Below are 27,433 nucleotides of genomic sequence, written 5' to 3'. Positions count from 1 at the left end.
TGTAAGATGAGAGTCTTTAGTAGAAGGGACCACCAAACTGGTCAGAGGTAATTAGATATCACTGAGTGTAAGGCAGTACTCTTCCTGCATCTTTGTCAAGGTCATGGGCCTGGCCAAGTCTGCCAGGAATCCGTTTACATGTCTAAAGAGCTGCTCAAGTACAGAGCTGTTGCCATAGAGAGAACTGACTGGTGATGTTCTTTCAGGAGGGGTTAAGCCTGCCACCCCACATCATCCGGCTGGAGACCATGCCCCCAGTAGGTGGGAGAACAATAGTGCCAGAGATAGCCCTTCTGAAGCTGGGAGCTGAAAAGAGACAGACAGGGAGCTTGCTTTCTGTGCTGAGACCAGAAGAGCTATGGCTTTGGGGGATCTTCCTTGAAACCTAATGAGGAAGCAAGATCTGTTGGAGTGTTAATGCCGTGAGCCCCTCCATCCTATGCTCAGGTTGTATAGACAGTTAAGACCAGGGGTCAGCAAGGTTTACCTCGCCTGGGCCAGTTCACTCCAGTGGAGATCCCTCATGCGCACACCCGCAATTTCCAGTGTTTACACAGACACGATTTCTGGAAGCGAGTCCCCAGGCCGCACTGTGCTGGTTTGGCGCAGCACACAGGGACTCACTGAGTGGGCAGCTCGGTTCGGGGGTGGCTCATGGGTCAGTTAAATGACCCCTGTGGGCCACTTGTGGCCCATGGGCCTCAGATTGCCTACCCCTGGTTAAGACATTCAATCTCCAGTAATGCTCATTCTAAGGAAACAGAACCTAGAGGGCTAGAATCCCTGAAGTCTATCACTGCTCAGATATTGGGGTGCACACAACAATATATTCCCTGCAATATATGGCACAACATTTTTTACTGCAAAGAACAGACATCTTAATGTCTTTGGACACAGGAAAGTTTTCCACTGGGTAAATGGATGAATACTGCTTGTCTTGTATTCTAGCCCACCCACCAAGCTTACCCCAAAGCTTAACCCCCACCCCACCCCAACATTCCTGCTCTACTACACTACAGGGGCATCTGGTTTTACCTTGCTTCCACTGTGCAATGCATAAAGAACGTGCCACGGCCTCTGCTTCTCTGTAACATGCCACTCTGTATATCTGTGAATTGGCCACCTGTCACTGTGCCATTACAGAATCCCGATGGCATTAGCCGAAGCAACATAAATAGATAAAAACAAGATGCAACTCTAGGTGCCCTGTTACAAAACATCAGTGGCATCTTAAGAAAATGTCACGGCATAAAGAAGTCCTGCAGAATCAAGCCGTGATCAAGGGTCCAGTGTGGCTTTATTTATATACTGCATCCCGTACTGTATGTTCAAATTGTCATGTGCCAGAAAAGTGCAGATCAGTTACCTGCGTGCATTGGTGATATTGGTTTATTCTGAATGCTCTCAGCTTGCATGTTTTAGGCTGCTATAAGGCAGCTCCTGCTAACCTAGCAGTTTGAAAACACATCAAAATGCAAGTAGATAAATAGGTACCGCTCCAGTGGGAAGGTAAATGGTGTTTCCATGCGCTGCTCTGGTTTCACCAGAAGCAGCTTAGTCATACTGGCCACATGACCTGGAAAAACTGTCTATGGACAAATGTCAGCTCCCTCGGCCAATAAAGCAAGATGAGCGCCGCAACCCCAGAGTCGTTCGCGACTGGACTTAACTGTCAGGGGTTCTTTACCTTTTTTTAAGGCAGCTTCCTACATCTGTGTATTCTCAGATTGCTCAGTTTCAGTCTGCTGCCTGTATCACAGCCCTTCCTACTGGACCAGAGGAGATGACCTCTTTCTTTCTTTCTTTCTTTCTTTCTTTCTTTCTTTCTTTCTTTCTTTCTTTCTTTCTTCTCATTTGTCTTTACAATCAATTTTTACAGACCATGCACAACCTTTTTAATTGCTGGATGCTTGACACAGTGTCCTGTGGCCTGAGCCAGCTCAACTAATTTTACCATATTTATTTCTGTGAAAGCACATGCAAATGAACCGAGAGCGCATTCACTCTGGAATGAGGTGCACCCTGGTGAATCGGAGCTGTGTTTACTTCCCAGCTCTCCCAAGAAACAGTTACCTTGGCAACTGCTGCAGCAATTGGGACGAGCTGTCCAGCATTTCCGATGGCACACAGAATATTATCATCCATCGTTTCTCCATGTTTTGGTTGTTATAGAAGGAAAGCTTGGGCGGGTGTGTGGGTGTGTGTTACACAATGAAGATAAGTCCCTCTGTGTGACGCCTTATATGTAAGTCTTTGCTCATTTCTTCCACACACCTGTCACTGCCATCTCATTCATTCAAGTTTCTGGCTTCCCTTATCGACTTACTGTGTCTTGATGTTGTTCATACGTCTCAAAGTCTTGATCTTCTACCATATGTTTAAGGGAAGTAGTTCTAATTCACGTTCATCCAGCCCAATAAGGAACTGGTCTCAGTTCATTCTTAAATGAACTAGCTCAGTTCATGTCCATCCAAATGAACTTTTTAGTTCGTGAAATGTTCACCCTTGGTGGAAAAAAATCTGCAGCTTTAACTTTTAAAAAGCACATTTTTTAACTTGGGAAAATCACGGTCACTTACAATGCAATCCTTACCATGTCTTCTCATGGTAAGTTATATTGACTTCAATGGAATTTAACCCAAATAAGTAGGGACGCAGGTGGTGCTGTGGTCTAAACCACTGAGCCTAGGGCTCGCCGATCAGATCGGCGGTTCAAATCCCCACGACGGGGTGAGCTCCCGTTGCTTGGTCCCAGCTCCTGCCAACCTAGCAGTTCGAAAGCACAAAAGTGCAAGTAGATAAATAGATACCACTCCGGCGGGAAGGTAAACGGTGTTTCCATGTGCTGCTCTGATTTCACCAGAAGCAGCTTAGTCATGCTGGCCCCATGACCTGGAAAAACTGTCTGCAGACAAACGTCAGCTCCCTCGGCCAGTAAAGCAAGATGAGCGCCGCAACTCCAGAGTCGTTTGCGACTGGACTTAACTGTCAGGGGTCCTTTACCTTTTACAAAGTAGGGTTAGGATTGCAACCTCAGGAAGGGATCAAAAGCTGGATTGGACCAATGATCTCTCGTCTACTCCCAACTTTCCAAAAGCCTTCCTGAGCTTGCAGAAGATGTTTTGCTACTTTAGATGTAAACGGAATCGGATTTTTTTTCTACCCCTACATGAAACCGTGGGTTGTGTATGTTGACTTCATTGCCCATCTCCAAATTATACATGGATATTATGCGATACACCAGTATAGTTCTTTGCTGCTTTGAACTGCACTGGAGTTTGTTGCTACAGCACAGTTCGGGATTTTGGGCCTCCACCACCGAAGGCCTCTTTGGGAAGGCAGAAAGTGAACAGTTAGGCAGTTTCTGGGATTCAAGTCTTTGTTTTCCAAGAACACCTGGGCCACAATAACAGGTGAGTGCTAAAAATGGGTCCCACCCTTCTTCTCTTCAAGCCAGTCCTGCCAACATCATTGAGTGGGGCAATTGCAAAGCAGCTGGGGTGTGGAGCACATCCTAAGATGATCTATGATGTATCCTCCCTCTTTTTAATTTTGGCACAGTGACTTGTGCTTGTAATTAGCTATGTATCATACTCACAGCTGGTGTGCTCTCTACCTCAAGAGAGGCCGACCCACATGACTCTCTCACTCATATTGTTGGCTCCTCAAGGAATTCTGCAAGGTGGGTGGAGTAATTAAATCAATAACCTTAGATCAAATGAACTTGCTGGCATTTCTTCAAGGCAGATCTCCTCATCTTTAAGTGCATATTAACTCCATAATAGATGAAGAAGACACAAGTGGAAGCTGAATCTGAGTACAACCAAGGCACAGACACACAAGCAGCCACTTCTTATCCATCACGTGGTGACTTTACTATCACACCATGCAGAATGCAATTGGTGGTGCACTTTCTGGCTGAAGAGCTGATCATTGAAACCTACAGTTACTTTCAGAACTCTTCCAGAAATAATCACTTGTGGGGGCAGTTTGACAGAACCAGGGCCGGATTTAGGTTTGATGAGGCCTTAAGCTACTGATGGTAATGGGGGCCTTGATATGTCCAGCTGTCCTTTGTCAACAACAAATTGTCGCTGTTTTTGTGTGTTGAATATATGCTATATGGTAATTTAGAGACCTAATAGGTATCTAAAGCCATTTGCACATAACAAAATATGTATTTTACCAAAGTAATTGTTGAACTGAAATACAATTAAGAAAACGTATATAAATAGTGAAATAATTATTAAGCTCTAACTTAAAATGATTGGGGGGCCATTACTTACATCATAGGAGCCTACACAACACAAAACACTGTTGCTGTGTGTAGGTTTTATTTTATTTGTTTTTTATCTTATATTTTGGAAATGTACATCCAGTTGTTTTGGGGGGGGGCAAGAGAGTAGAGCCCTAAGCTATAGCTTGTTTAGCTTATACATAAATCTGGCACTGGACAGAACTGTCGTTTCAGAAAAGGCAGAGTTCACTTTTAAATATGAACTGAATCTCTCATCCTACCTTACTTGCACTGGAGGGGAGCAGGGAAGGTGGACTCACCAATAAGCTTGCAGAAATACAGTGGTGCCCCGCAAGACGAACGCCTCGCAAGACGGAAAACCCGCTAGACGAAAGGGATTTCCGTTTTGGAGGCGCTTCGCAAAACGAATTTCCTATGGGCTTGCTTCACAAGACGAAAACGTCTTGCGAGTTCCTGTGGGTTTTCCCCCCCTTTTCCCCCCTTTTCCTAAGCCGCTAAGCCGCTTATCAGCTGTTCCGCTGATAAGCCGCTTAACAGCTGATCGCTAAAAGCCGCTAAACCGCTAATAGCGCTAATCCGCTAAGCCGCTAATGGGCTTGCTTCACAAGATGAAAAAACCGGTATACGAAGAGCCTAACGGAACGGATTAATTTCGTCTTGCAAGGCACCACTGTAGAGTTCACACTTTGGACCCTTCCAACAATTGCCAAAATGCTTCCTCAATAATTCCTTGGGAATTATAGGGATAGAATGACTGGGAGCCAGTGTGGTGTAGTGGTTAAGAGCAGTAGTCACATAATCTGGGGAACCGGGTTTGCATCCCTGCTCCTCCACATGCAGCTGCTGGGTGACCTTGGGCTAGTCACACTTCTCTGAAGTCTCTCAGCCCCACTCACCTCACAGAGTGTTTATTGTGGGGGAGGAAGGGAAAGGAGAATGTTAGCCGCTTTGAGACTCCTTCGGGTAGTGATAAAGTGGGATATCAAATCCAAACTCTTCTTCTTCTTCTAAATTGTATAGAAATTCATTCATGTACAGTGGTGCCCCGCAAGACGAATGCCTCGCTAAACGAAAAACCCGCAAGACGAAAGGGTTTTCCGATTTTTTAGCGGCTTCGCAAGACGAATTTCCCTATGGGCTTGCTTCGCAAGACGAAAAACTCGCAAGACGAAAAAACTTGCGGAACGAATTAATTTCGTCTTGCGAGGCACCACTGTATGCGGCTACAGTGGCAAGAATGCTACTTACTCAAAAATGGAAAGAAGAAGTCATCCCAGCAAAGGAAGAATGGATACAAAAACTTATGGAATATGCCGAAATGGCGATACTTACCGGAAGAATAAGAAATCAAGATAACAAACTTTTTATAAAAGAATGCAAATGGTTTATTGAATATTTATAGATAAAAACATTGGCAGGATTATTGTAGTAACGTGCAGTTACATAAGAGTATATATATACGGTATATAAAGAAGATAAATAAATAAGTTAAGTTAATTTGGATATGCAGAAGATATTAAAAATAAATTTAAGGAACCAAACCGCAGACAGAGGGGGAAGGAAGTCAAGTTTTAAAATGTCAAAATGATTGTAAAATCAGTGAAATGTATATATCTGAAAAGTATAAATGTTTTTTTAAAAAAAATGCTTCCTCAAGTTTGCAATGTTGGGGGAGAATTTTGGTCGGCCCTATCTCCTATTATGTTTGGGGTTATTGGGGGGGGGGGTTGCTCAAATCTTTAATCTCTTTCCTGCTTTTTGATCCATCTTGTGCCACTCATCAGTTCTCCGGATCTGCCATTTAACTATTGCTTGCAATCCTTTGCTTAAGTTTGGCAGCCACATCCTAGAGTGAGTGAAGAAAGTTTAAGTTCTCCATTCTCTCTTGAATTGTGTTAAGAATTAAATAATAATTGCATGCCATTTTGGAAAGTAAGGGGCATATAAATTTATTGTAATAATAATAATAATAATAATAATAATAATAATAATAGTAATAATAATATGTAAAAGTGGTGTTTTCCCCTCTGAAATCTGAGTCTCTTCTGTGGTTTTCCACCTGTCCTTAACTTCTTAAACAGATGATTACTTTAAAAAAAAAACTTATTTGATCCAGGCATAAAATCCATCCAAAAAGAGATTTTAAAAATCATTTAAATAACAGATCAGTTAAATTAGAGCACTAAAAATTACATTTGATTATAGTAATACTAAAGTAAATGAAGGCAGACAATTTTCCTCCCTAACATGTTGTTTTGGATGAAACTTTCTACTAACAATGATCCTGGTTTAAACAGGCATGTGCTATCATCAAAAGTGGAGTTAGAATAACACATTTTAAAGATACAGATAGGTAGCCGTGTTGGTCTGCCATAGTCAAAACAAAACAAATTCCTTACAGTAGCACCTTAAAGACCAACTAAGTCAGTTCTTGGTATGAGCTTTCGTGTGCATGCACACTTCTTTTAAAGAGTGCATGCACACTTCTTTTAAAGAGTTTGGTTGCATCCAATTTAATGTTTTCCACAATCTTTTATGGCCCAACTCATTGGTCCGTCTTTTCAATTTCTGACCTTTAAGGCTCTTGTTCAAATTTATTTCATTTACAATACATTGTCATCAGTGACCTACCGTAATTTAATTAAGAAATGCTGCAAAATGCAGGAGGGCCACCTGGAGAACCACAGATTTCTCTTTCAGTCTTTTGGAGGTCTGAGTCATTGTGTTCCTCTTGATGACAGAAAGTCCATCAATCTTGTTCTAACATCTCTCAGCAACCACCTCCCATTCCATGCCGCAGTATGACCCCTGAGTTCCACTCATTTTTAACAATACCATTTGCATACCGTCTGGTTCAAATGCATTGTATATAAGCTCACAGGTGTCTCCCTCTCTGAGCTCAGTTAACCTCTAGGCTACTCAGAGAATCCCAAATCAGCCCCAAGGCAAACAACCTACATAATGGAGCCAAAGCAGTCTATGGCTTTTATCAACAGTCCACTCCAAAGCAGGATAAGGCCCAGAGCATGCAAAAAATTTTACACATCACTTGGGAAGACAGGTAAACTAATATCAGTGTACTGGAAGAAGCAAAGATCACCAGTGTTGAAGCAATGATTCTTCAACACCAACTTCGTTGGACTGGTCATGTTGTGCGGATGCCTGATGATCGTCTTCCAAAGCAACTACTCTATTCCAAACTTAAAAATGGAAAGTGTAATGCTGGTGGTCAACAAAACAGGTTTAAAGACTGTCTCAAGTCAAATCTAAAAAAATGTAGTATAAACACTGACAACTGGAAAACACTGGCCTGCGAGCGCTCCAGTTGGATAATAGCCTTCACCAAAGGTGTCATGGGATTTGAAGACGCTCGAACTCAGGACGTAAGGGAGAAATGTGCTAAGAGGAAGGCACGCTTGGCAAATCCACACCGTGATCAACTTCCGCCCGGAAACCAATGTCCCCACTGTGGAAGAACGTGTGGATCCAGAATTGGCCTCTACAGTCACTTACGGACTCATTGTTAAAATTGTGTTTATGGAGGACAATTTTACTCAGCTACGAGTGATTGCCAAAGAAGAAGAAGAAAACATGGGGGGGGGGAGACCCACTTGGAAGCAAACCTTCTGCTCCCCTAACTGAACAAAAGTAAGTTTTAACTTTTCCTTGTTTATATTCATCACCACGTATATATATTTTTCCTCTAATGAAGTGACTGAAAAGCTATGGGCAGGAAATTTTTGGGACTAATCTAAATTCAGGGCCTCAATGCTGCAATTGTGGCCTGTCATGAAAAGCCTCCCCCTACAGACTCTAAGTTCAGATAATTCTTCTCCTCATTTTTGTGTCTTAGGAACACAGGAACCTGCCATACCCTAAGCCAAACCTATTGGAGCGCTCAAGAGCTGTGGTTGCTGAACTTTTTCGGAATACTGCCTGCTGCTTCCTTCTTCCCTGTGACCTACTGCTTCTCCTGCATATCTTCACTATTTTGTTATTTCATGTATATACTGCTTCATATTTAAAGAGAAATTGTGTCCTCCCTAAAAGAGGGCACATGTTGCGATGAGATCTGGAGACTGGCCTCTTGGTTGTGGGTGGGTCCATTGGATAGCCACAACACCCGATTGGTAGGTCCCTCTATGCCGGGTTTCAATCTGGCCAATGGGGTTGCAGTCTAAAAGGATTGAGGGACCTATATATACCCATGCACGTGACCCAGAGCTTCCTCTTTCGGCTTGTGCATCTGAACACCCGCCACCTCTCCCTAATTTTAGGGCCGTTTGCGATTGGCCTTGCTATGCCGTTGTGTGTCATCTGTCGTTGGGACAGGGGCACAGCAGGAATTTTCCCACTTGGCTGATTAGCTGTTGCCATTTGGGTTTCGTCTGCCATGTAGCAATTTGTCACAACTTGTAAGGTTTCGGATAGGCACTGTTTCATGTGATAGGGATGGGAGAACGGTCTTGCCATCCCTATGTGAAGGGTATTCCATTAAGTTATCCAGGGACTCAAATGGTTTGGCCAACCCCCGAAAAGGGGTTGTGCCCATGCCTGAGTCCAGGGGAGCATCTGGGGAGTGAATAGAGTCTGTTCCCAGACTTTTCACCTGCCTCAGGTGTTCACCCTTGGCTGACCTATGATAGAGCTCTGGGTCAGCGCTACCTGCAAGGGTGTAGGGGGCTAGTCAAACCAGAGCCTATGCAACCACTCACTTTTCTGTAATCAATAAAGTTGTGGTCTAAATTCTTCCAAAAACCAAAACTAAAATTTGAGTCAGATGTGTCTTTATTTAGGAGGGAGGCCTCTGGGTCTGAACACAAATCTCTAAGCAGTTTATATATGCCAATGCAAAAAGAATTAATATAAAAATGTAATATAAATTCCTGCAAATATCTCCCAATGAAGTGCTTCTGTGACATCAGCCACTCTCAGCCAATGGTGCCAGAGTCTTCATCAGCGTCATATAAGCTTCCTTAATATAGATATTTACAAAATCCTGGCCTTGAATTTCATACACAGCACAATATGCATAGGACTGCACCACAAACAATTTAATTTAACAAAAGGTAACACTGTCACAGAGCAAAATTTATTTTGGTAGCTCATCACTGTTGGAGGGTTCAGTTACGCAAGCAGCCCAGAACATTAAGCTGTGCACAAGAAACTGGAAATATTCCAAGCTACCAAAAAAACCCCATTATTTTTATTTATAGAGTGTGCACAATATTGAATGAATTAAAAATATATGTGCTATTGCACCCTTAGAATCATTCCCTCGATTCTGTGGTTGCTTCTTGCTTATGATTTGTTAATCATAACTGTGCATGAGGCATTTTGAGACAATCTGATATAACTTGATGTCAGCTATCCACTAACCGTTTTGCTTGCCAGCTAAAACACTTTTGGGGGAAATACTCATGATTTTCTGGTTAAAGAGTCTGTGACATTCTAACAACCGGTTTTTAAAACCACCTGCTACTATAATGGATGCTCTGGGGTAAAGGATGGATTCAACAGCGACGAAGCACTAAGAATCGAGACCCATGGATCCAAAAATAGCTATCACATTTTTTTCACATCTACTCATGCTCATACTTAGACTCATGTATATACCAATTTAGGTCCCAAAATCAGAATCATGGCATCTTGTTAAGATTTATGCTTCTGAAAATTTGGCACGCGCAGTCGATTTCTCCTTCCAAGTTCTTTTGGTGTGATTTATTTTTCCTCAAATTAAAAAGGGAAGATTCCGTCTGCATGAATTAATTCATCTCTGCCATGTTCACAAGCCTTAGGGTGAAGGATATATAAAGATTTACATATCATTGGCAGCCTGTTCAGTTTCTAAAATGGTATATAGATAGAGATTTCAAATCAGTGCATTAATTCAGTCATCCCAACTACAAAAGTAGCCATGTTGGAAGTGAAAACCTGAATAAATGTCGCTAATATTGAGACTTCCAGACCAAGCTAAACTTTCTTTTAAATATGCACCTGAAACCTTCGTACCTGAAAATAATTGGCTTCTTCAGTGAGGAAACAATGCTTGTATTCTTGGAGACTTGGCTAATTGTGCTAAAAATATGTTCAGCATGGTGTCTCTGATTAAAAATCACAGAGACCTGAGTTCAAATCCCCACTTAATTATGAAATTCAATGGGTGCCCTTCATGGGGTCAGTCACTATCTCTCAGGTTTAACCTGCTTTATAGGGTTCTTGTGAGCAGGGCAGAATGGGGGGTGGGACAGGTGGGCCAATGATTTTGAGGGGGCTACACTGAGTTCCCCTGGTAGAGGCAAGGGGAGAGAGACCCTATGGTAAACATTATTGAAATGAGGCCTACATTTGCTACCTGGTCTGAGCCTATTACCAACTTTGCATGGCCCTAGTTGTGATGATAAGAAGGATGAGGAAGAAGAGAACCATGCACAGTGGAAGAAGGGTAGATTACAAATGCAATAAATAGATAAAGTCCTACTAGTCATCTTCCTCCATTGAAACACTTCAAGTAAATGACAGTGCTTGTTAGTAGCTTGTGGCATCACTGGGGATGGACATGGGAGTGGAATTGTTCAGAAGGTGTGTTCTGAAGGAGTAGGTTCACCTGGAGCTACTAATTAATGCTGTTTCATCTCCCTCCCCTCCAGGGAATATAAGATGTGAGTCTTTGGCACAAGCACACTTGCTCTGTGGCTCTCAACTGGGGGAAGTAAGCTGGTGAGGAAAACAAACAGCAGCCAGAGCGTCAAAAATCACCACCAGTCAGATCACAGAGGGCTGCCATCGCATCAGACTCCCCCAGAAGGTGGTGGAGAAAAGTGCTCTGGTCCATGGGGTCACGAAGAGTCGGACACGACTAAATGACTAAAAAACAACAACAACGCAGCAATAGAAGTAGAAACAAGGAAGTTTTATTTCAGAAATTAAAGGCACAGCGGAATAATTTCCCAAAGGCTGAGCCCTGTGAAAAGGGCAGTTCAGGTTTATATGCTCTTACATCATTAGCATTCTCCTCCCCTTTGCAGTGTTTTTTTTTATCCAATCATCACAGGCTACTCCCTTCTTGTTACTCTTATATGGCATTCCCTTGGCATATTGTTTCAGCCCTTCGCAACCTTAGCTGCTGCCTATGTAAGGCACATGCTTAGTTTACTGCAAGTGAGTGTTCTAGCGCACATGACCAACTTCAATAGAGGAGGGGTACATTTCTTTCAGGACATTACCACTCAGGTTCCCTTCCAACGCTACAATGCTACAATTTGTCAATATCTGAGCTGGGCATCAGGAGTAGCGGAGTGGGAATAGAGGAATTTGCAGCACCTGCCCTCCACTTTTTGAGTTTTACCAGTCCCAGTGCTCAGCACTGTCCTGGTAGCAAAGGACCGCTGGCGAAGGTGTCAGACTGTCCACTTCTGCCCACAGAGCTGCAGAGAGCCATTGTAGCTTGGGGCATACCAGTCAATAAAACACCAGTATGGAGGGATGTGGTTGTACGTGGGCTGAATTATCATTTCCATGAGCACAGAATGTGTGCCATACACTCTGACCAGCTCTGAAAATGAATAACTTTCTAGAATGAGCAGATAAGGACACAGAATGTTTGTAACTGCAAAAATAAAAATAAAAATCCCTATCTTTGAACCTTCTGATATTTGTTCTGTTTGTTATCCAGAAGCAACACAAAAAGGGTTTGTGAATGAGTGTACAGCCTTGTCTCTCTACACGCTCCCAGGACTCCCATTTTACTCAGAGAATGGGGCCATGTTCTTTGCATGGAATTGCACTGGACAACTGATTTTTCAGGGAAACCCTAAGCATATTTAGCCAGTGGTGAGTCTGATTGAGCTTTTTGGGGTCAGCTCCTTAATAAATATGCTGAGAATTGCAGCCTTTATGTTTTTATCCTTTTCATAAACCATAATGAGGATTTCCTGCTATGGACTAGAAGTCAGCATTAACAACAACAAAAATAGATAAAATAAATTTATCATTAGAGTTAAGATTCTTCAAATGATATAAAATAGTTCTCTTCGTGTAATGTTTCCAGTGATGCACTTAGGTAATTATAAGACTCTGGACTTAATGGTCTTACCAGGGGCAGGTGAGCTCTTTAGGTGGTACTATTTCAGAACATCATATGCCCAGCCACACTTCAGATGGTAATGTGCATTACTTGTCTTGCTTCAAATGGTCTTACAGCTCCCTGCCCTTCAGATGATAATGTGTACTATCTCACTTAGTTCGAAACATGGTGAGTCAGCCCTGTTGCATTTGGGGGCTCTCCTTTCTGCAGAGTGGGGGCCCTGACTTCTGTTTTAAAGACCTGCCTCAGTGTTACCATTGAATATTTCAGGAGCTGCCTTTCTCCTCGCCCCACCCTTCAACAGCTCCTTGCTTTTCCTCCACTCCTATCCTTTGTTTTGCAAAGCACTGAGAAACTGTGGAACTGAGGCTTTCAAAGGCAGAGTTGTCAAAATTACAAACCCCACCCCCAATGTATTTAGGCTTTGTTGTTGTAAGGTACATTAAGAAACTAATAGCGTTTCCAGCTACAAGTGTACAAGGAGAGTGCTGTGCATTACATAGGCAGAGAAACTTAATAGTCTCTTGTACTTGCATTACAGCCATGACTCACTTATTGATCTGGAAAACAAAGCATGCCAATCTCTGCTCTATTAATCTTTTTGGCTGGGACTTTCTGGGTCTGAAGGCAGTATTGTCTTTGCGGAATTGTCTTAGAAGTGTTATTATAGGTATTTCCCTTATAACATAGTCTTTCCTTCAAGATGAGTCAATGGAACCAACTGCAGGGAGATAGAACTACTCAGCTGTCCCCTAATTCGGTTTATCGTTCTAGTGTATTGTAGGGTTGTTGAGTGTTGCGTGTTGAGTTCCACAGTGCCGCCCCCCAAATAATTACACACTTCACACATCAATTTTTGTTTAAGGTTTTTGGCATAATTTTGGCCACAACTTTATTCAAAATACAAAAAAATGTGAGTGGTTGCTTAGGCATTGGTTATGACTATCTGTCCTGGCCCTCAAGGACAGAGCTGGCCCTTCCGGACTCCACCGGAAGCCAGCGTGGGAAACAAGTATTGGATGAGAAGTGAGGCCGGGAAACAGACCCTCACTTCTCACCCTCATGTTCCGGTGGGGCTTGCATGGCCCAAGTCCGGCTCCACGGACAAGGACGAAAAGAATGGCAAGCCCCTGGATTCCTTTAACGGAATTCCCTTTCCGCATCATTTGGAGGGGTAGGCACTTACCCCTCCAAGCACCAATTAACCAATGCCTAACCGCCATGGAGCCTCCAGCTCACCGCCAAACCACTCACAGACCCAACCAAGACCTCAGCTTGGCCGCCACCGCACCTATCCAAGCCTCATTCCCTGAAGCAGAAAGGTGCACGCCATCAGCTCGGGAAAAGGATGGCATCTTAAAAAGAATTGCAGGGTGAGAAATCACGTCTCCACCCAGCTCAGCAATCCGTTTTGTCACAGCTGAATTGATGCGCTTTCTGGCCCTTTCAGTGGCGACTGGGCAACGGCTGCCCCTCCACACGCATCGTTGCAAAAGCTGAGACCAAAATATTTTAGCTGTAGGCACCATAGCCTGCAATGTCCCCAGGTCCGTCAAAATTGCAGCACGCAGTGAAAAACAGTCCATAGCAACCAGGTCGTTCTCTCCCAGCTGTATTACAATAGCCGATGGCGGCCCCTCACGGAGCAACTGGCTCCGGATCCGTGGTAGGAGCTCCGACCAACGCATTCCCCGTCTGGACTGCCAGGACAACTGAACATGTGGAGGAAGGCCAAGACCTGGACCCACACCAGCCTGCCGTGCTGCGACACCAGCCCAATGGACGATGCTGTGCCCCACCATCCATACGCGGACAGCCGCCAGACCTGACATAACATAAACAAACAGAGTAAACAAAGTTAGCGAACATAGCCTCTGAACGCATTCGATTTCCAATGGCCCAAGTCCTTTATCCTGGCGGCTGACAAGCCCCAATGAGCTGCAGTTGTGGCAGCCCCAATCCGGAACGAATGGGGGGCAAAATCTCCAGCTGTGCCACCACAAGCCAGAATCGCTTTTTGCATCACTTTTGTAAATTGTTGCCTTGAGAGTGGCAACCCGTCCTCATGCCTGAGCAGAGGCCCATCCCCTTGGGTGCGCACCGCCAGGTACTTGCTAACGTCTTTTACAGGGCAAGGACCTGCTTCCCCCGTAGCGGGGAGACGAATGAGAGCACCCCTACCCCTCTGATCCATCTTTGAATGCCTAACAGTGATCCTCAGTTCAGTAGGGAATAGCTGCATGTCTTGCAGGAAAAGGCCCCAAGAGCGACCATCCCTATGATCCTCCACCACCATTTCGCCTACTCTTAAGGCACCGAAAACGGCGATGGAGAAGGCAGCCGAGAACAGGCGTGCCTCATACCCCGACCAACACACCACCCGCAGCTTTTTCCGCATACAGCTTAGCATGTCAAAAGATATGGGGCGCCTTTTCGCAGGCCGGGGAGGACACAACCTACTCCAGCCCTCAAGGGCCTTGCGAACAATAAACCTTGCGCAAGGATCCTTATCATAAAATGTTTTACAGAAAAATGCAATGGCAGCTGCTTGCATCCTAATTGTCTTAGCTGCCCGCCCCAATTGAAATAAGTGTGCCAGATATTTTAACACCTGTGAAGAAGTGGGTGGGGCCCCTCTAATTTCGCTGGCAGACTGACGCATAAATGTCAAAAAATCATCCCAAACTTTTGTATAAGATCGCAGGGTGGAAGGGGAAACCGATGCCGCTACTCCCTGCAAAACTAATTGTTGCCAAGGTTCCAGAGATGATCCGGGAAATATTCCGGAAGTATCCGTGCCTCTGGAACCAGGAGTCTGAACCGCTCCATCTGAAAACGGGACAGAGCATCAGCAATTTCATTAGACACCCCAGGAATAAAACGAGCAGAAAAAACTATATTACAACGCAAACAGTGCAGCATGAAGGCTCGCAAAAGGGCCGACACCCGAGGGGAGCATGACGACAGCTTGGCCAGCACTGTCACCACTGCCTGGTTGTCAGTCCAGAAGCAGACACGATGGTTCCTGAACTCCTCGACCCACAAATGCACTGCCACTGCAATGGGAAAAAACTCGAGAAAAGTTAGGTCCCGCGTAATCTCACCTCCCCTCCATTCAGACGGCCAACGTTTTGCACACCAGCGGCCCTTCCAATAAAGACCAAAACCTAGCGAACCTGCAGCATCAGATTGCACCTGAAAGTCATTATGTAAGTTCAACGTGTCTTGCCATAACGACACCCCATTGAATTCCTCCAGGAATTCCAACCACATGGAAAGGTCGGCCCTCACTTAACTCGAAAGGCGCACCCTATGATGTGGAGCCTTCAAACCTGAAGTGAGTCGAGCTAGGCGAGAACAGAAAGGGCGCCCAGGAGCCACCACTCTGCAAGCGAAATTCAGGTGTCCTATAAGAGACTGGAGTTGCCTAAGAGACACTTTCTTCAAAGGAAGCAATTCTTCTATAATCTTTTTTAAGGCCATCAGTTTGTCACTCGGCAAGCTAGATGTCTGAGCCACCGTATCCAAAAGGATACCCAGGTAAGTAAGCTGGGTCGAAGGACCCTCAGTCTTGTCCGCGGCCAGGGGAACCCCAAGTTCCCGTGTGATGTCAGCAAATGCTCGCAGTAGCAATAAGCAGTCGCCTGTGTCACCAGCCGAGGCCAATAAATAATCATCCAAATAATGTGTGACTCCGCCCATTCCTGTCTTAGACTTAAGGGCCCATTCCAAAAAGGTGCTAAAGGATTCAAAAGCAGCACATGCAATTGAACATCCCATAGGCATAGCTTTATCGAAATAATAGCTGCCCTCAAACTGAAAGCCTAGCAACCAAAAATCCTCCGGATGAATTGGCAAAAGGCGAAAAGCCGATTCGATATCGCATTTTGCCAATAAAGCAGCTTGCCCAAATTTCCGAATCATCTTGATCGCCTGATCAAGGGAGGCATACTTCACGGAGCATAGCTCCGGAGGAATAACATCATTAACTGACGTACCCTTGGGATGTGACAAATTATGAATTAGTCGAAACTCACCAGGGGCCTTTTTTGGCACGATAACCAATGGGGATACATGCAAATTATGAAACGGGGGGTCACTGAAAGGCCCGGCCATGCGCTGCATGGTCACCTCCTTTTCAATCTTCTTGCGAGCAACCTGAGGTAGCTCGCGAACTGATTTCTGGTTAACAGGATTACGTGCCATGGGAAACATGGCTACTGGAATCCGAAAACCAAAGGAAAAACTGTTACTCAAATAACATGCAGCCTCCCTATTGGGGTAGGATTGCAACCAACTTTGCAGGACCTGCAGGCGAACAGGCGTAAAAGCCAAGGAGGTCAACACATTATTTTCCTGTTCCCGAGGTTGAGGCGGGGGGGGTTGCCTTGGGGGTTTGTTGGGAACCCCCTTTTCCCCCGCGAAAGGGCCGCCGACCAGCATAACAGGAGGAAGCGGCGTGCAAGCCATTGCACCTCTCGCACATGTGAGCAAATTTGCACCCCTGACGCTGACAGGCATAATAGGCGACGGCTGGTTTTAAAGGCCCCTGACCTTATCCTCTGTTGCTCTGGCGCCTTTTTATCAATGAGTGGGACCACGTGAGTGGTCCATACGTGAAGATCTTTACGATCCCAGCGGGCCGAGGGAATCTTAGCCGCCCTGCGCCTAAAATTCTCATCATATTTGATCGCAGCTTTTTCACCAGCTTTGGTGAAAGCAGAGCGAACAATAGATAAGTAAACTAACAAATGAAGAGATCTCCGCGGATAAGCAAAGACCACTCCAGCAAAGACTTGGAAACAATCGAGCCAATGTTCGAATGTCCTGTCTGTACTGGACACACCAGAGCGCTTCCTTGAAGAGCTTGCCCTCTCCTGGTCCTCTGAAGGAGGGGCCAACTTAAACATCTCAACATAACGGCCATTTAGAATCCTAGCTCGCAACTTAGCCGACAAATGCGAACCTGGAATGACGTCTCTGGCGGAATTGGTAGAGACCTTAACGTCGGGTACCAACACGCCATCTTTACATTCCTGTACTGCCCCATACTTTGCCCAGTGCGTGTTAGCCCAACGTTCCCAAGCCCACCTCGGGAGCCCTGAGGCTGCTTCTCCATAGCCCCAGTAAAGCTCCATAGATCTATCTGCCTCACCATCAGAACTAGAAGAAGACATACCGGTATAAGAGGACGACGAGTCGTCCCTCCTCTGTTTTGCGTGCCTCCGCGAAGATCTCTTGCAGCGACGCTTTCCGCCTGACGACCTTCTGGCAGGCACTGGCAAGCTGTCTTCAATAGAGGACTCAGAGTCAGGATCCTGCCGTGAAGGACCTGGGGCAGTATAGGAAGAGGATGATTCGCCCCTCCTCCGCTTGGCACGCTTCAGTGAAGACCTCCTGCAGCGACGTTTACCGCCCGAAGACTTCCTGGCAGGAACTGGTAGACTGTCTTCAATGGAAGACTCAGAATCAGGGCTCAGCTGTGATGTACCTGGAGCTGAATGAGGAGAAACAACAAGTGAGATACCGGAACCTGAGGCCACCTCATCCGAAGGCTGGGTGAGCACAGCTCGGCGGGTGGAAGCTGCCAAAGTGGTTTTCCCCCCCGCGGCCCTCCCAGAGGAACGGCGCGGCCTCCAAGAACGGCCACGAGCAGCAGGTAAGTCACGGGGATGGCTATCTGGGAATCAATCATCAAACCCCCAGGTGATGAGCCATCTCTCTCCTCTCCTCTTCACGCTGGGGATGGCGCCACTACTGGACGCGGACACCTTCTAGACGTGGAAGGCTGAGCAGAACACTGTTGAAGGAGACCATCCATTTCGGCTGCAAAGCGAGATAGGGCCACTGGATTGCCTGCCATACTTTCCACCAAAGATTGTACCCGTCCCACCGGTTGACTTGAGGTGGGAGAACGAAGTGCCTGTGATGGACCTCTAATAGGCCGTTTCACACCAGAGGCTGGGCCGGGATGGGCGGCGACCTTCTTAGGGGCCATACCTGCTATTAGGAATTAAATTGAGAATTAATTATTGCCGGAGCCAGGCGTCACTGGTGTCCACGGATAAGGAATTTAAAGTAAAAAATTAACACTCCAAATGCTAATAAGAGAAAGCAATAAAATGTAACCGAAACAATTGTTCAATAAAAGTGTTAATAAAAAGGCAGCCTATACCATCTATCTATCTATCTATCTATCTATCTATCTGTATTATTTATTTAATTCTTTATTATTTAATTGTCTATACTGGCAATAAAAAGGCCACAGCCACACACTTCCTGTACAACCAGCAGGGGGCTCCCAACAGCCCCGAGCTCACTTGGAAGAAGGTTCAGCGCTGCACTGAGCCACCAGGGGGAGCCCAAGCGAATGACCCAGCCGCATTAACTCTGCTTGGCCACAAGGGGGAGCCAGACGAGAGAAGGCCTCCACCGCGAGGAATTGACCTCTCGCGGTGGTGCGACGATGAGGGAGGCAAAATGGCGGGCGCAATCCCGGACCTCCGCTCTCGGTCCTGTGGAAGCGGCCCCGCCAACTCCAACAGAGAGGGGAGGAGAAGCCGGGCGAACAAGGAGGCCCGCCCCCCCGACGCAGCCGCCGGATCGGGAACGCCGCCGCCGGAGCTAACCGCCCCCAAGTTCTTTGGGCCGCTCACGGTCTCGCGCCGCTCGCGCCACGCAGCCCAATGGCGGGTAGAAAATTTACCCCACGCGGTGCCCCAAGGGCCACCCCGGGGAAAGAATACCCCCCTTCCACGCGGCGGGCGCCGCCGCGGCCCCGGAGGAGAGACCGCGAAAATGGAGAGCGTCCTTCGAAGCGCTCCAAAGCGGCAAAGGTAAAAGGGGGTAAAAAAGGGGGGAGGGCGGGCCGTTAGCCCCAGCGGGAGACCGTGAGGCCTAGATCGCTCACCCCGGGCTCCCACCGCCGTCCCCGGAGCCCCAGGCCTGGCGCCGGCGAGACCCACCAGCGGGGGGGGGGGAGTTGGTCTTTGAAGCTAAGGCCCACGGCGGCAGTCAGCAGCGCGCGCCCTACAAAATTAGGGGGGTGAATAAAACCGGACGCCTAGCCCGAAGGCAGGCCCCGGAAGGCCGGGGGGGGGAACCCACCCTCTAGCCTTAGCGCTTTACCGTTTTAAATTATGTAGGAAAAATTAATTGAGGGGTAAATAGGATATAATTTAGTGAAAGGGTGGGAAGGAAAAAGTGGGGGGGAGGTTGAAATCAATTAAGGCAAAGGAAAGGACGAGGGAAAGCCAGGAATAAAAGGTAGGCCCGATGAAATCGAAAGCAGTAAGGCGAAATACAACCGTCTCGGAGCAGCTCCTGATCCGATGCAAAACGGCCAAGAGGACGTCCCCACGCCTGGCCCTTCTATTTATAGCTTCTGACTCCTCCTCCGAGTTGGTAACAATCAATGCTCCCCAGCAACCCAATTAACCCTTAAGGCCAGGGTTGCTGATCAATTTGCCTAGTCATGGCAGGGCGGCCTGTTCCCCAACCGCAACACGTGCTCTCTGTTAGGGAGAACACGCTTTGTTGTTGTTTGGGGGGCAAAAATTTTGAGCTTCTTTTTTTAGTTTTGCCCATAGTTGTTGAGCTATTTTAAAGGAAATTTGCCCAAATCTACATTTCCAACATGGGTTGACATATGACTTGATTTCCCTGGACATTTCAGTCATTTCCGCCCGGGCACTGTTTCTGGCTAGGTCCAGGAAATTCCAGACACAGGGCAGCCCTATTGCTTTGCCCCACCCACGAAATTTAGATTCCACTGAAGAAAGCAAGTGAAGTCCTCGTCTTTCACCTCTTTCACCTCTTTCACCTATTGATCACACAAAGGGTCAACACAAATGCAAAGGGATTTGCGGGCTGCTCCCATACCATGCTCCAATGGCTACCAGTCTGTTGGTTTGGTTTTGCTGACCATGGAAAGGGCTTTTGGAAAAGCGGGGCAGTTCAAAGATTCAAGCCACACAATAGTTGCATGATGTTAGGTGATGTAAATAATGGTGGGTAATAATGTGAAAGGTAAATTAAGTAGTCTAACTGGTTACTAACTTCTTCCCCTGCTTCTCTGTAGGGAAGACTGAGCCTGAGCAGGCACACTGTAGAAAGAAAATAGAGAGAAGAGGTGAGATGGCTGCTCTCCTTCCAGCTTAGAAGGATATTGGGGTTGTTAGAATTCTTGCTCCGTGATTGCAGTCATGGGATTTTTGTCTATCACATGGTGGTGTATGTTTTGACTCCACAGAGTGGGAAGTGACGGAGACAGGATGTTTGTGTTACTGTGTTCCGTAAAGTGGGACTATTGTCCTTTGTTCTTTTTCTCTTTGCTGTCTGATGCTAGAGAGAGAGGGAGCCATGTTGCAGTGCTCCATGTGTGTTTATATGTAAATAAAGTAGATTAGCCAAAATGCTGAGTTGCTGAGGTATGTTACGCAACTACGCAAACTCTGCGGATCCCTAAGTGTGCCAGTGTCTGTTGGCATTGGTTGCTGTGATGTTCGGGCTGAAGAAAGCTTCTGAAGCTCCTGAACGATTGACCAGGAGGGAGGGAACATGCCAGTTGGGCATGTATCTCTGCCAGAGTCCTGCTCAAGTGTAGGCTGAACTCCTGACAGGGGTGAGAGAAGAACGAGTTCGTTTGTCACTGATGTTTAGTTATCTGTTTTATAAAACACAATTCCGGAGGCTATGATTTTTTTTAAAAAAGAAAAATCTTTAACGCCTAAACTGTGCCTAATTCACAATTTCAGTGAAAGCACAGAGTGATGACCTGAGAGAGAGCAAAAGGGTGTTGTTTAAAAAGGTAAAGGGACCCCTGACCATTAGGTCCAGTCGTGGCCGACTCTGGGGTTGCGGCGCTCATCTTGCTTTATTGGCCGAGGGAGCCGGCGTACAGCTAACAGGTCATGTGGCTGGCATGACTAAGCTGCTTCTGGCGAACCAGAGCAGTGCAGGGAAACGCCGTTTACCTTCCCGCTACTTGCCCTTTGACGTGCTTTCGAACTGCTAGGTTGGCAGGAGCCCACTTATCAAATTTAATAAATAGGGAAGTAGAGAAAAAAAATTATATGGACGAAACAAAGATATTTTGAACAGGCAAATAAACTGGGTAGGATGCTGGCATGGTTTATCAAAGAAAGACAGGTAGAAAGAGTAATAAATAGAATTATTGACGAAGAAAAGGAAATCATTGACCCAAAACAAATTAAAGAAAGTTTTATAAAATATTACAAAAAATTATATAAAGTAGAATTAAAAGAGGAAAAGAAAATTCAAAAATACCTATCAGAAAATAGACTACCAGATATAGAAGAAGAAGAATATGCAATATTAAATTCAAATATTGAACTTGAAGAGATTAGAAAAGTGATTAAAAATATGAAGGAGGGGAAATCGCCTGGACCAGACGGAATTTCAGTAACATATTATAAAAAATTAGAGGAAATAATAACACCCAAATTGCGATTAATTATGAATGAAATTTTAGATAAAGGAGAAATACCTAACTCGTGGCAAGAAGCATTAATAACCCTTATCCAAAAGCAAGGTACAGATTTGAGACTTATAAGAAACTACAGGCCAATATCTTTATTGAATATAGACTATAAAATATTTACTGGAGTCCTTGCAAATAGAATGAAAACTCTGCTAAAAAGGATAATTAAAAAAGATCAGGCAGGATTTTTACCAGCCAGACAAATAAAGGACAACACTAGAATAATTATAGACTTAATAGAATATGTCGAAATGAATCCAAGTAAAGAAATTTCAATGCTTTTAGTAGACGCTGAAAAGGCATTTGACAGTGTCTCTTGGAAATTTATGATCAAAACATGTGAAAGCTTAAATTTAGGTAAAAGATTTATGAATGGAATTCAAGCAATCTACAAAAAACAAACAGCTAAATTAATCCTAAACAATGAAATTACAGAAGAATTCGACATCGAGAGAGGGACGCGACAGGGATGTCCTTTATCCCCACTCCTATTTATAACAATATTAGAAACTCTATTAATAGCTCTGAGAAAGGATGAAGAAATAAAAGGCATATGTCTTGGGACACAGTGTTATAAAGTAAGAGCATTTGCAGACGATGTGATCATTACAACCGAAACACCAAAAGAAAGTATAAATAAAGCATTGGAAAGAATGAAAGAATTTGGTGAAGTAGCAGGATTCAAATTGAACAAAGATAAATCGAAATTGATAACTAAGAATATAGGCGAGAAAGGAAAAAAGGAATTAGAAGAAATAGCAGGACTAAAAATAGAAAATAAAGTGAACTACATAGGGATATGGATTACAAATAAAAATACAAATTTATTTAAGGATAATTATATTAAAAAATGGAAAGAAATTAAAGGAAGTATGGACAAATGGGGAAAATTAAAACTATCATTAGGAGGAAGAATATCTATGATTAAAATGATGATACTCCCCAAAATTCTATTTTTATTCCAAACGATTCCAATTGTAATAGGAACTAAATATTTTATAAGCTGGCAAAGAGACCTTGCAAATTTTATATGGCAGGGGGAAAAAGCAAGGATAAAATCAGAAGTAATGATGGGCCCAAAAGAAAGTGGAGGATTTGCAGTGCCAGATTTAAGGAAGTATTTTGAGGCTGCGTGTTGGTGCTGGATAAAAAAATGGATATTATTAAAAGATAATGAAGTCCTAACATTAGAGGGCTGGGACAAAATATATGGATGGCACGGCTACTTATTCTATGATAAAAAAGAACAAAACAAAAAAATTACAAACCACATAGTAAGAAAGGCTCTATTGGATGTCTGGGAAAGAACAAAAGGAAAGATTATTGAGAAAACTCCCCAATGGGTTTCGCCAGTGGAAGCAACTACAACATGAAAGAGTAATGTAAAAGAGACTTGGCCAACATATAAGGAAATATTAGAGGAAGCAGATGGAAATATTAAATTAAAAACTTACGAACAATTACAAACATTTAGAATAAATTGGTTACAATATTATCAATTAAAAGCAACTTATGAAAAAGACATAAAAAGGGGGGGATTTGAAAATAAAACCTCAAAATTAGAAAAGGAAATACTACAGAGCGATCAAAAAATACTTGCAAAAATGTATAGACTATTAATGAAAACCACCCTAGAACAAGAGACGAAAGGGGAAAACATGTTAAAATGGGAGCACGATTTGGGATATGAGATAGATCTGGAAAGATGGAAAACTTTTTGGGAGGAAAATATAAATTTTACTGCTTGTGATTTATTAAGGGAGAATTTCAGAAAAATGCACCACAGATGGTACCTAACCCCTGACAGATTGTCAAAAATAAATAAAAGGAACAACGACAAATGTTGGAAATGTAACAGAACAAAAGGTACATTATATCACATGTGGTGGACTTGCCCAAAGATTAAAATCTTTTGGGACATGATCCATGACGAAATAAAAAAATTGATAATGACATCACATTAAAAAAAGGCAGAGGCATATTTATTAGGAATCTTAGATAAAGATATCCCCAAAGAGAAAATTAACTTATTTCTATATGCGACAACAGCGGCAAGAATTTTGATTGCTAGCTATTGGAAAGAGGGAAGCATCCCAACAAAAAGAGAATGGTTGGGGAAACTTTGCGAGTACCTGGAATTAGCAAAATTGACAGATATAATAAGGAGAAAATCCAAAACTATGGTTATGAAGCAATGGGAGTGTTTAAATGATTATTTACAAAACCAGGGCTCAACTACAAAAATCTGGTTGTGTTTAGAATAATCTTGTGCGTAATATAAAAAAAAGATACAAAAATACATTAAGGAAACCCAAAGGGAAAATATGAAGAACAGAGGCTCTGAAGAACGGATTATTAAAAACGCGTGAGGTAAACGGTGAAAGTCGTTTTCTTTTCTTTTCTTTTCTTTTTCTTCTTTTTTTCTTTTTTCTTTCAAAAGAAACAATTTGTTTAAGGTAGATAAGGACAAGACGAAATTATACAATTGAATGTAAATATAGATGAGAAATGGCTATGTATTGTGAGTACTTATCTACTTTAAAAAAAATTTCATATATGACCTTTTTTTTACTTTTTTATTCTCTTTTTGTTCCCTTTTTCTTTATTCTGATATCTTACATTTCATTTCACTGTGTTATCATGAATAGCATTTTATAGAGGTATAAATAACTGTAAATATGAAAAGAGACAAAATATTCTCTAATTCCTTTTCCTTGGATAGATGTACCGGTATTTGTTTTTCTCTTTTGTATTTTCTTTTGTTGTGATTATGTATGTATTTTAACTTGTATTGAATAAAATTATCTATTAAAAAAAAAAAGGCAGCGCACGGAAACCCCGTTTACCTTCCTGCTACTTGCACTTTGACGTGCTTTCGAACTGCTAGGTTGGCAGGAGGAGGGACCGAGCAACAGGAGCTCACCCCGTTGTGGGGATTCAAACTGCCGACCTTCTGATCGGCAAGCCCTAGGCTCTGTGGTTTAACCGACAGCACCACCCACGTCCCTTTAGCCTTCAATAACTGAGGGGTATTGATTGCTCTAGAATAGGAACCCTGAATCAACAACCCATGGAAATCATTTCTGGCATCTTCGATAAAGCACTGAACCTATACAAGCGCAAGGCAGCTTTTGAGCCTATAACCAACAGACACCAGTGAGAAAGAGCAGGATTGCCTTTCAATTCCAGCAGGCAGCTGCCATTTTTGAAAGTGCAAGGCTGAAGTTTCTTCACTGGATCTTTAAAAGCCACTATTAAAATCTATATAATTTAAAAGGCTGCAAGTAGATTGTGATGTCCTGTTTCAGAAGCAGCATCAGTTTTAAATAATTGATTTGATTTGCCATTTCCAAATTGGGCTGGGGGGGGGCAGGGGAACAGAGAGAGAGGCTGATGGAGGCATTTCAACTTAAGGATTCCTTAAGCAGCAGCCTGGTTCTATCTGAAGAACAAATAAGCATCTCTTTGCTTTGCTTGGGATATTTTCAGTCTTTGGGGCTGCTGGCTTTTCATCCCTGAGCTGGCCACTTGGGCTATTTTATGTTAGCTTTCTATCCTAAATTTTGTACTTCCTTTCCCTTTTTTGAAAAGATGTTTCCTTCTTTTTGGCAAAACGCAAGTATACAATATCCCCACTGAGCTGCACAAACTAAAGGTCTTGTACATCTCTCTCAGGCCAAACAGTCACTTAGGGAGAGGGGGTGATTTTTGTTGGGACCATGTGTACAGTTCCTCAGAGACCCAGGAAAATGCAGCAAAGTTTTAGTGCATGGCATCAAACAATGCATTTCAGAATCTTTTGTAGCTGCCTACTTTGTGTAGAGTTTGAGGCCTAAAGAACACCAACAGGCGCATGTATGAGACAATTGCTAGGGAAACGTGGATGGGAGTTCTGAACGTTCTTTATCTTATTTTATCAGTTTATATGAAGCAGTCTACACGTAATATAAAAAAACTAAGCAGTTTGCAAAGAGAGAGAAAAATCTAGACTAGAATACAAGTATAATGAAAAGGAAAAATAACTCTGAAGACCTCCAGTGAATAACAGTTCAGAATCCTCTTATTTCTTTTCTCCTTGTGCACATTTTTAGAACCTTTAAGACTGGGGGAGCGGGGCAGAAATCAATTACAGAAAAAAAAATTCTAGCAGGAAAATGAAAGTACATGGGGTGTAGTTTAGATGTGGAACAGCATTTGTTTACTTGTGTGTCCTCTAGCAATGCTCCTTTGTTATGGCTTTTGAACCAATTTATATTTTTAAAAATACTTTTCCTTTAAAAAAAATTGTTTCCTGGAAAGGCAATTCTGGGCCAGCTAGATTGGCTGCGGGCAAATCTCACCATGCCACCTTAAAGTAAGTAGTCGCTGAATAGTCCCTTTAAAAGCTTACGTGATCTTTGGACAAGGATTGCCCTGAATGAACAACAATAATAACAGCAACAAATCAATTCAATTTAAAGAGGCTATTTGTAAATTATTTGCACTGTACCTTACAATGGAGGAAATTGGGAAGTATGGAATCCAAAAAAAAAAAGCCCCACAAATCTTGCTACTGGAATAAATGAGTTGCATTCAATGCTGGGACTCCACTCCTACAACAGACCTTTGCTTGCCCAATCCTTTCCCCTGAACACTCAGAATTGGCTCCAGAGGGTTGAGGGACCCTCTGGAGCAGACCCTCTGGCAGGGAAGAGGAAAGGAAAGTCTCATTGTATGAGTCTTGCAGCGCTAGATAAAATCACCCTGTGATTTAAATGAGAAGTTAATGTGACAAATTGAGCTGGATGAGCTTTGGGAATCTTTCTTACTCTTCTGGTCAGAGGCTTTCCATGTTTCACTTTAAACTGAATGGCAAACAGAACATAATGTGGACTCAGTGTGTCTTGGATGTCAGTAAAGCTTCTGACACAGCCCCCCCCCATAATATTCTTGCAGATAAGCTGTTAAAATGTGGACTGATTGAATGCAAAAAAATTACTCATCAATAGTTCCTTGTCATCCTGGGGGAAAAGTGACAAGTGGGGTGTCATAGGGTTCTGTTCAAGATATTTATAAATGACTTGAATGAAGGTATTGAAGGGATACTCATCAAATTTGCAGATGACACCAAACTGGGACAGGTGGCTAATGCCACAGAAGGCAGAAGCAAAATTCAAAAGCTTAACATGAGTCAACAGTGTGATACAGCAGCAAAACAAGCTAATACTATTCGAGGGTACATCAACAGAAGTACAGTGTCCTGATCAAGTGTAGTAATAGTACCACTCTATTCTGTCTTAGGGAACGCAGGTGGTGCTGTGGTCTAAACCACTGAGCCTAGGGCTTGCCGATCAGAAGTTCGGTGGTTCGAATCCCCGCAACAGGGTGAGCTCCCGTTGCTCTGTTCCTGCCCACCTAGCAGTTTGAAAGCATGTCTAAGTGCAAGTAGATAAATAGGTACCACTCCGGTGGGAAGGTAAACGGCATTTCCCTGCACTGCTCTGGTTTGCCAGAAGTGGCTTAGTCATGCTGGTTACATGACCTGGAAAACTGTCTGGGGACAAATGCCAGCTCCCTCGGCCTATAGAGTGAGATGAGCGTGCAACCC

At 43.9% G+C, this 27,433-nt stretch overlaps 1 protein-coding gene across 1 annotated transcript; it reads right to left on the bottom strand.

Annotated features, from left to right (window-relative positions):
* Positions 1 to 13,165: 13,165 nt before the first annotated feature.
* On the bottom strand, positions 13,166 to 18,342 carry LOC309342777 (uncharacterized protein; the record flags this gene model as incomplete). The annotated part of the gene is made up of 3 exons (XM_081863602.1): positions 13,166 to 14,169; positions 17,524 to 18,024; positions 18,210 to 18,342. 3 exons carry the CDS (start codon positions 18,340 to 18,342, stop codon positions 13,595 to 13,597), a joined length of 1,209 nt encoding a protein of 402 aa, XP_081719728.1. The 3' UTR covers positions 13,166 to 13,594.
* Positions 18,343 to 27,433: the final 9,091 nt, after the last annotated feature.

The sequence above is a fragment of the Podarcis erhardii genome (assembly GCF_964252035.2).
Source record: "Podarcis erhardii genome assembly, chromosome: 5".
In the NCBI taxonomy this organism is placed as follows: domain Eukaryota; kingdom Metazoa; phylum Chordata; class Lepidosauria; order Squamata; family Lacertidae; genus Podarcis; species Podarcis erhardii.
Note: the sequence above shows the minus strand (reverse complement) of the source record. Positions and strands in the feature narration are given on the sequence as shown.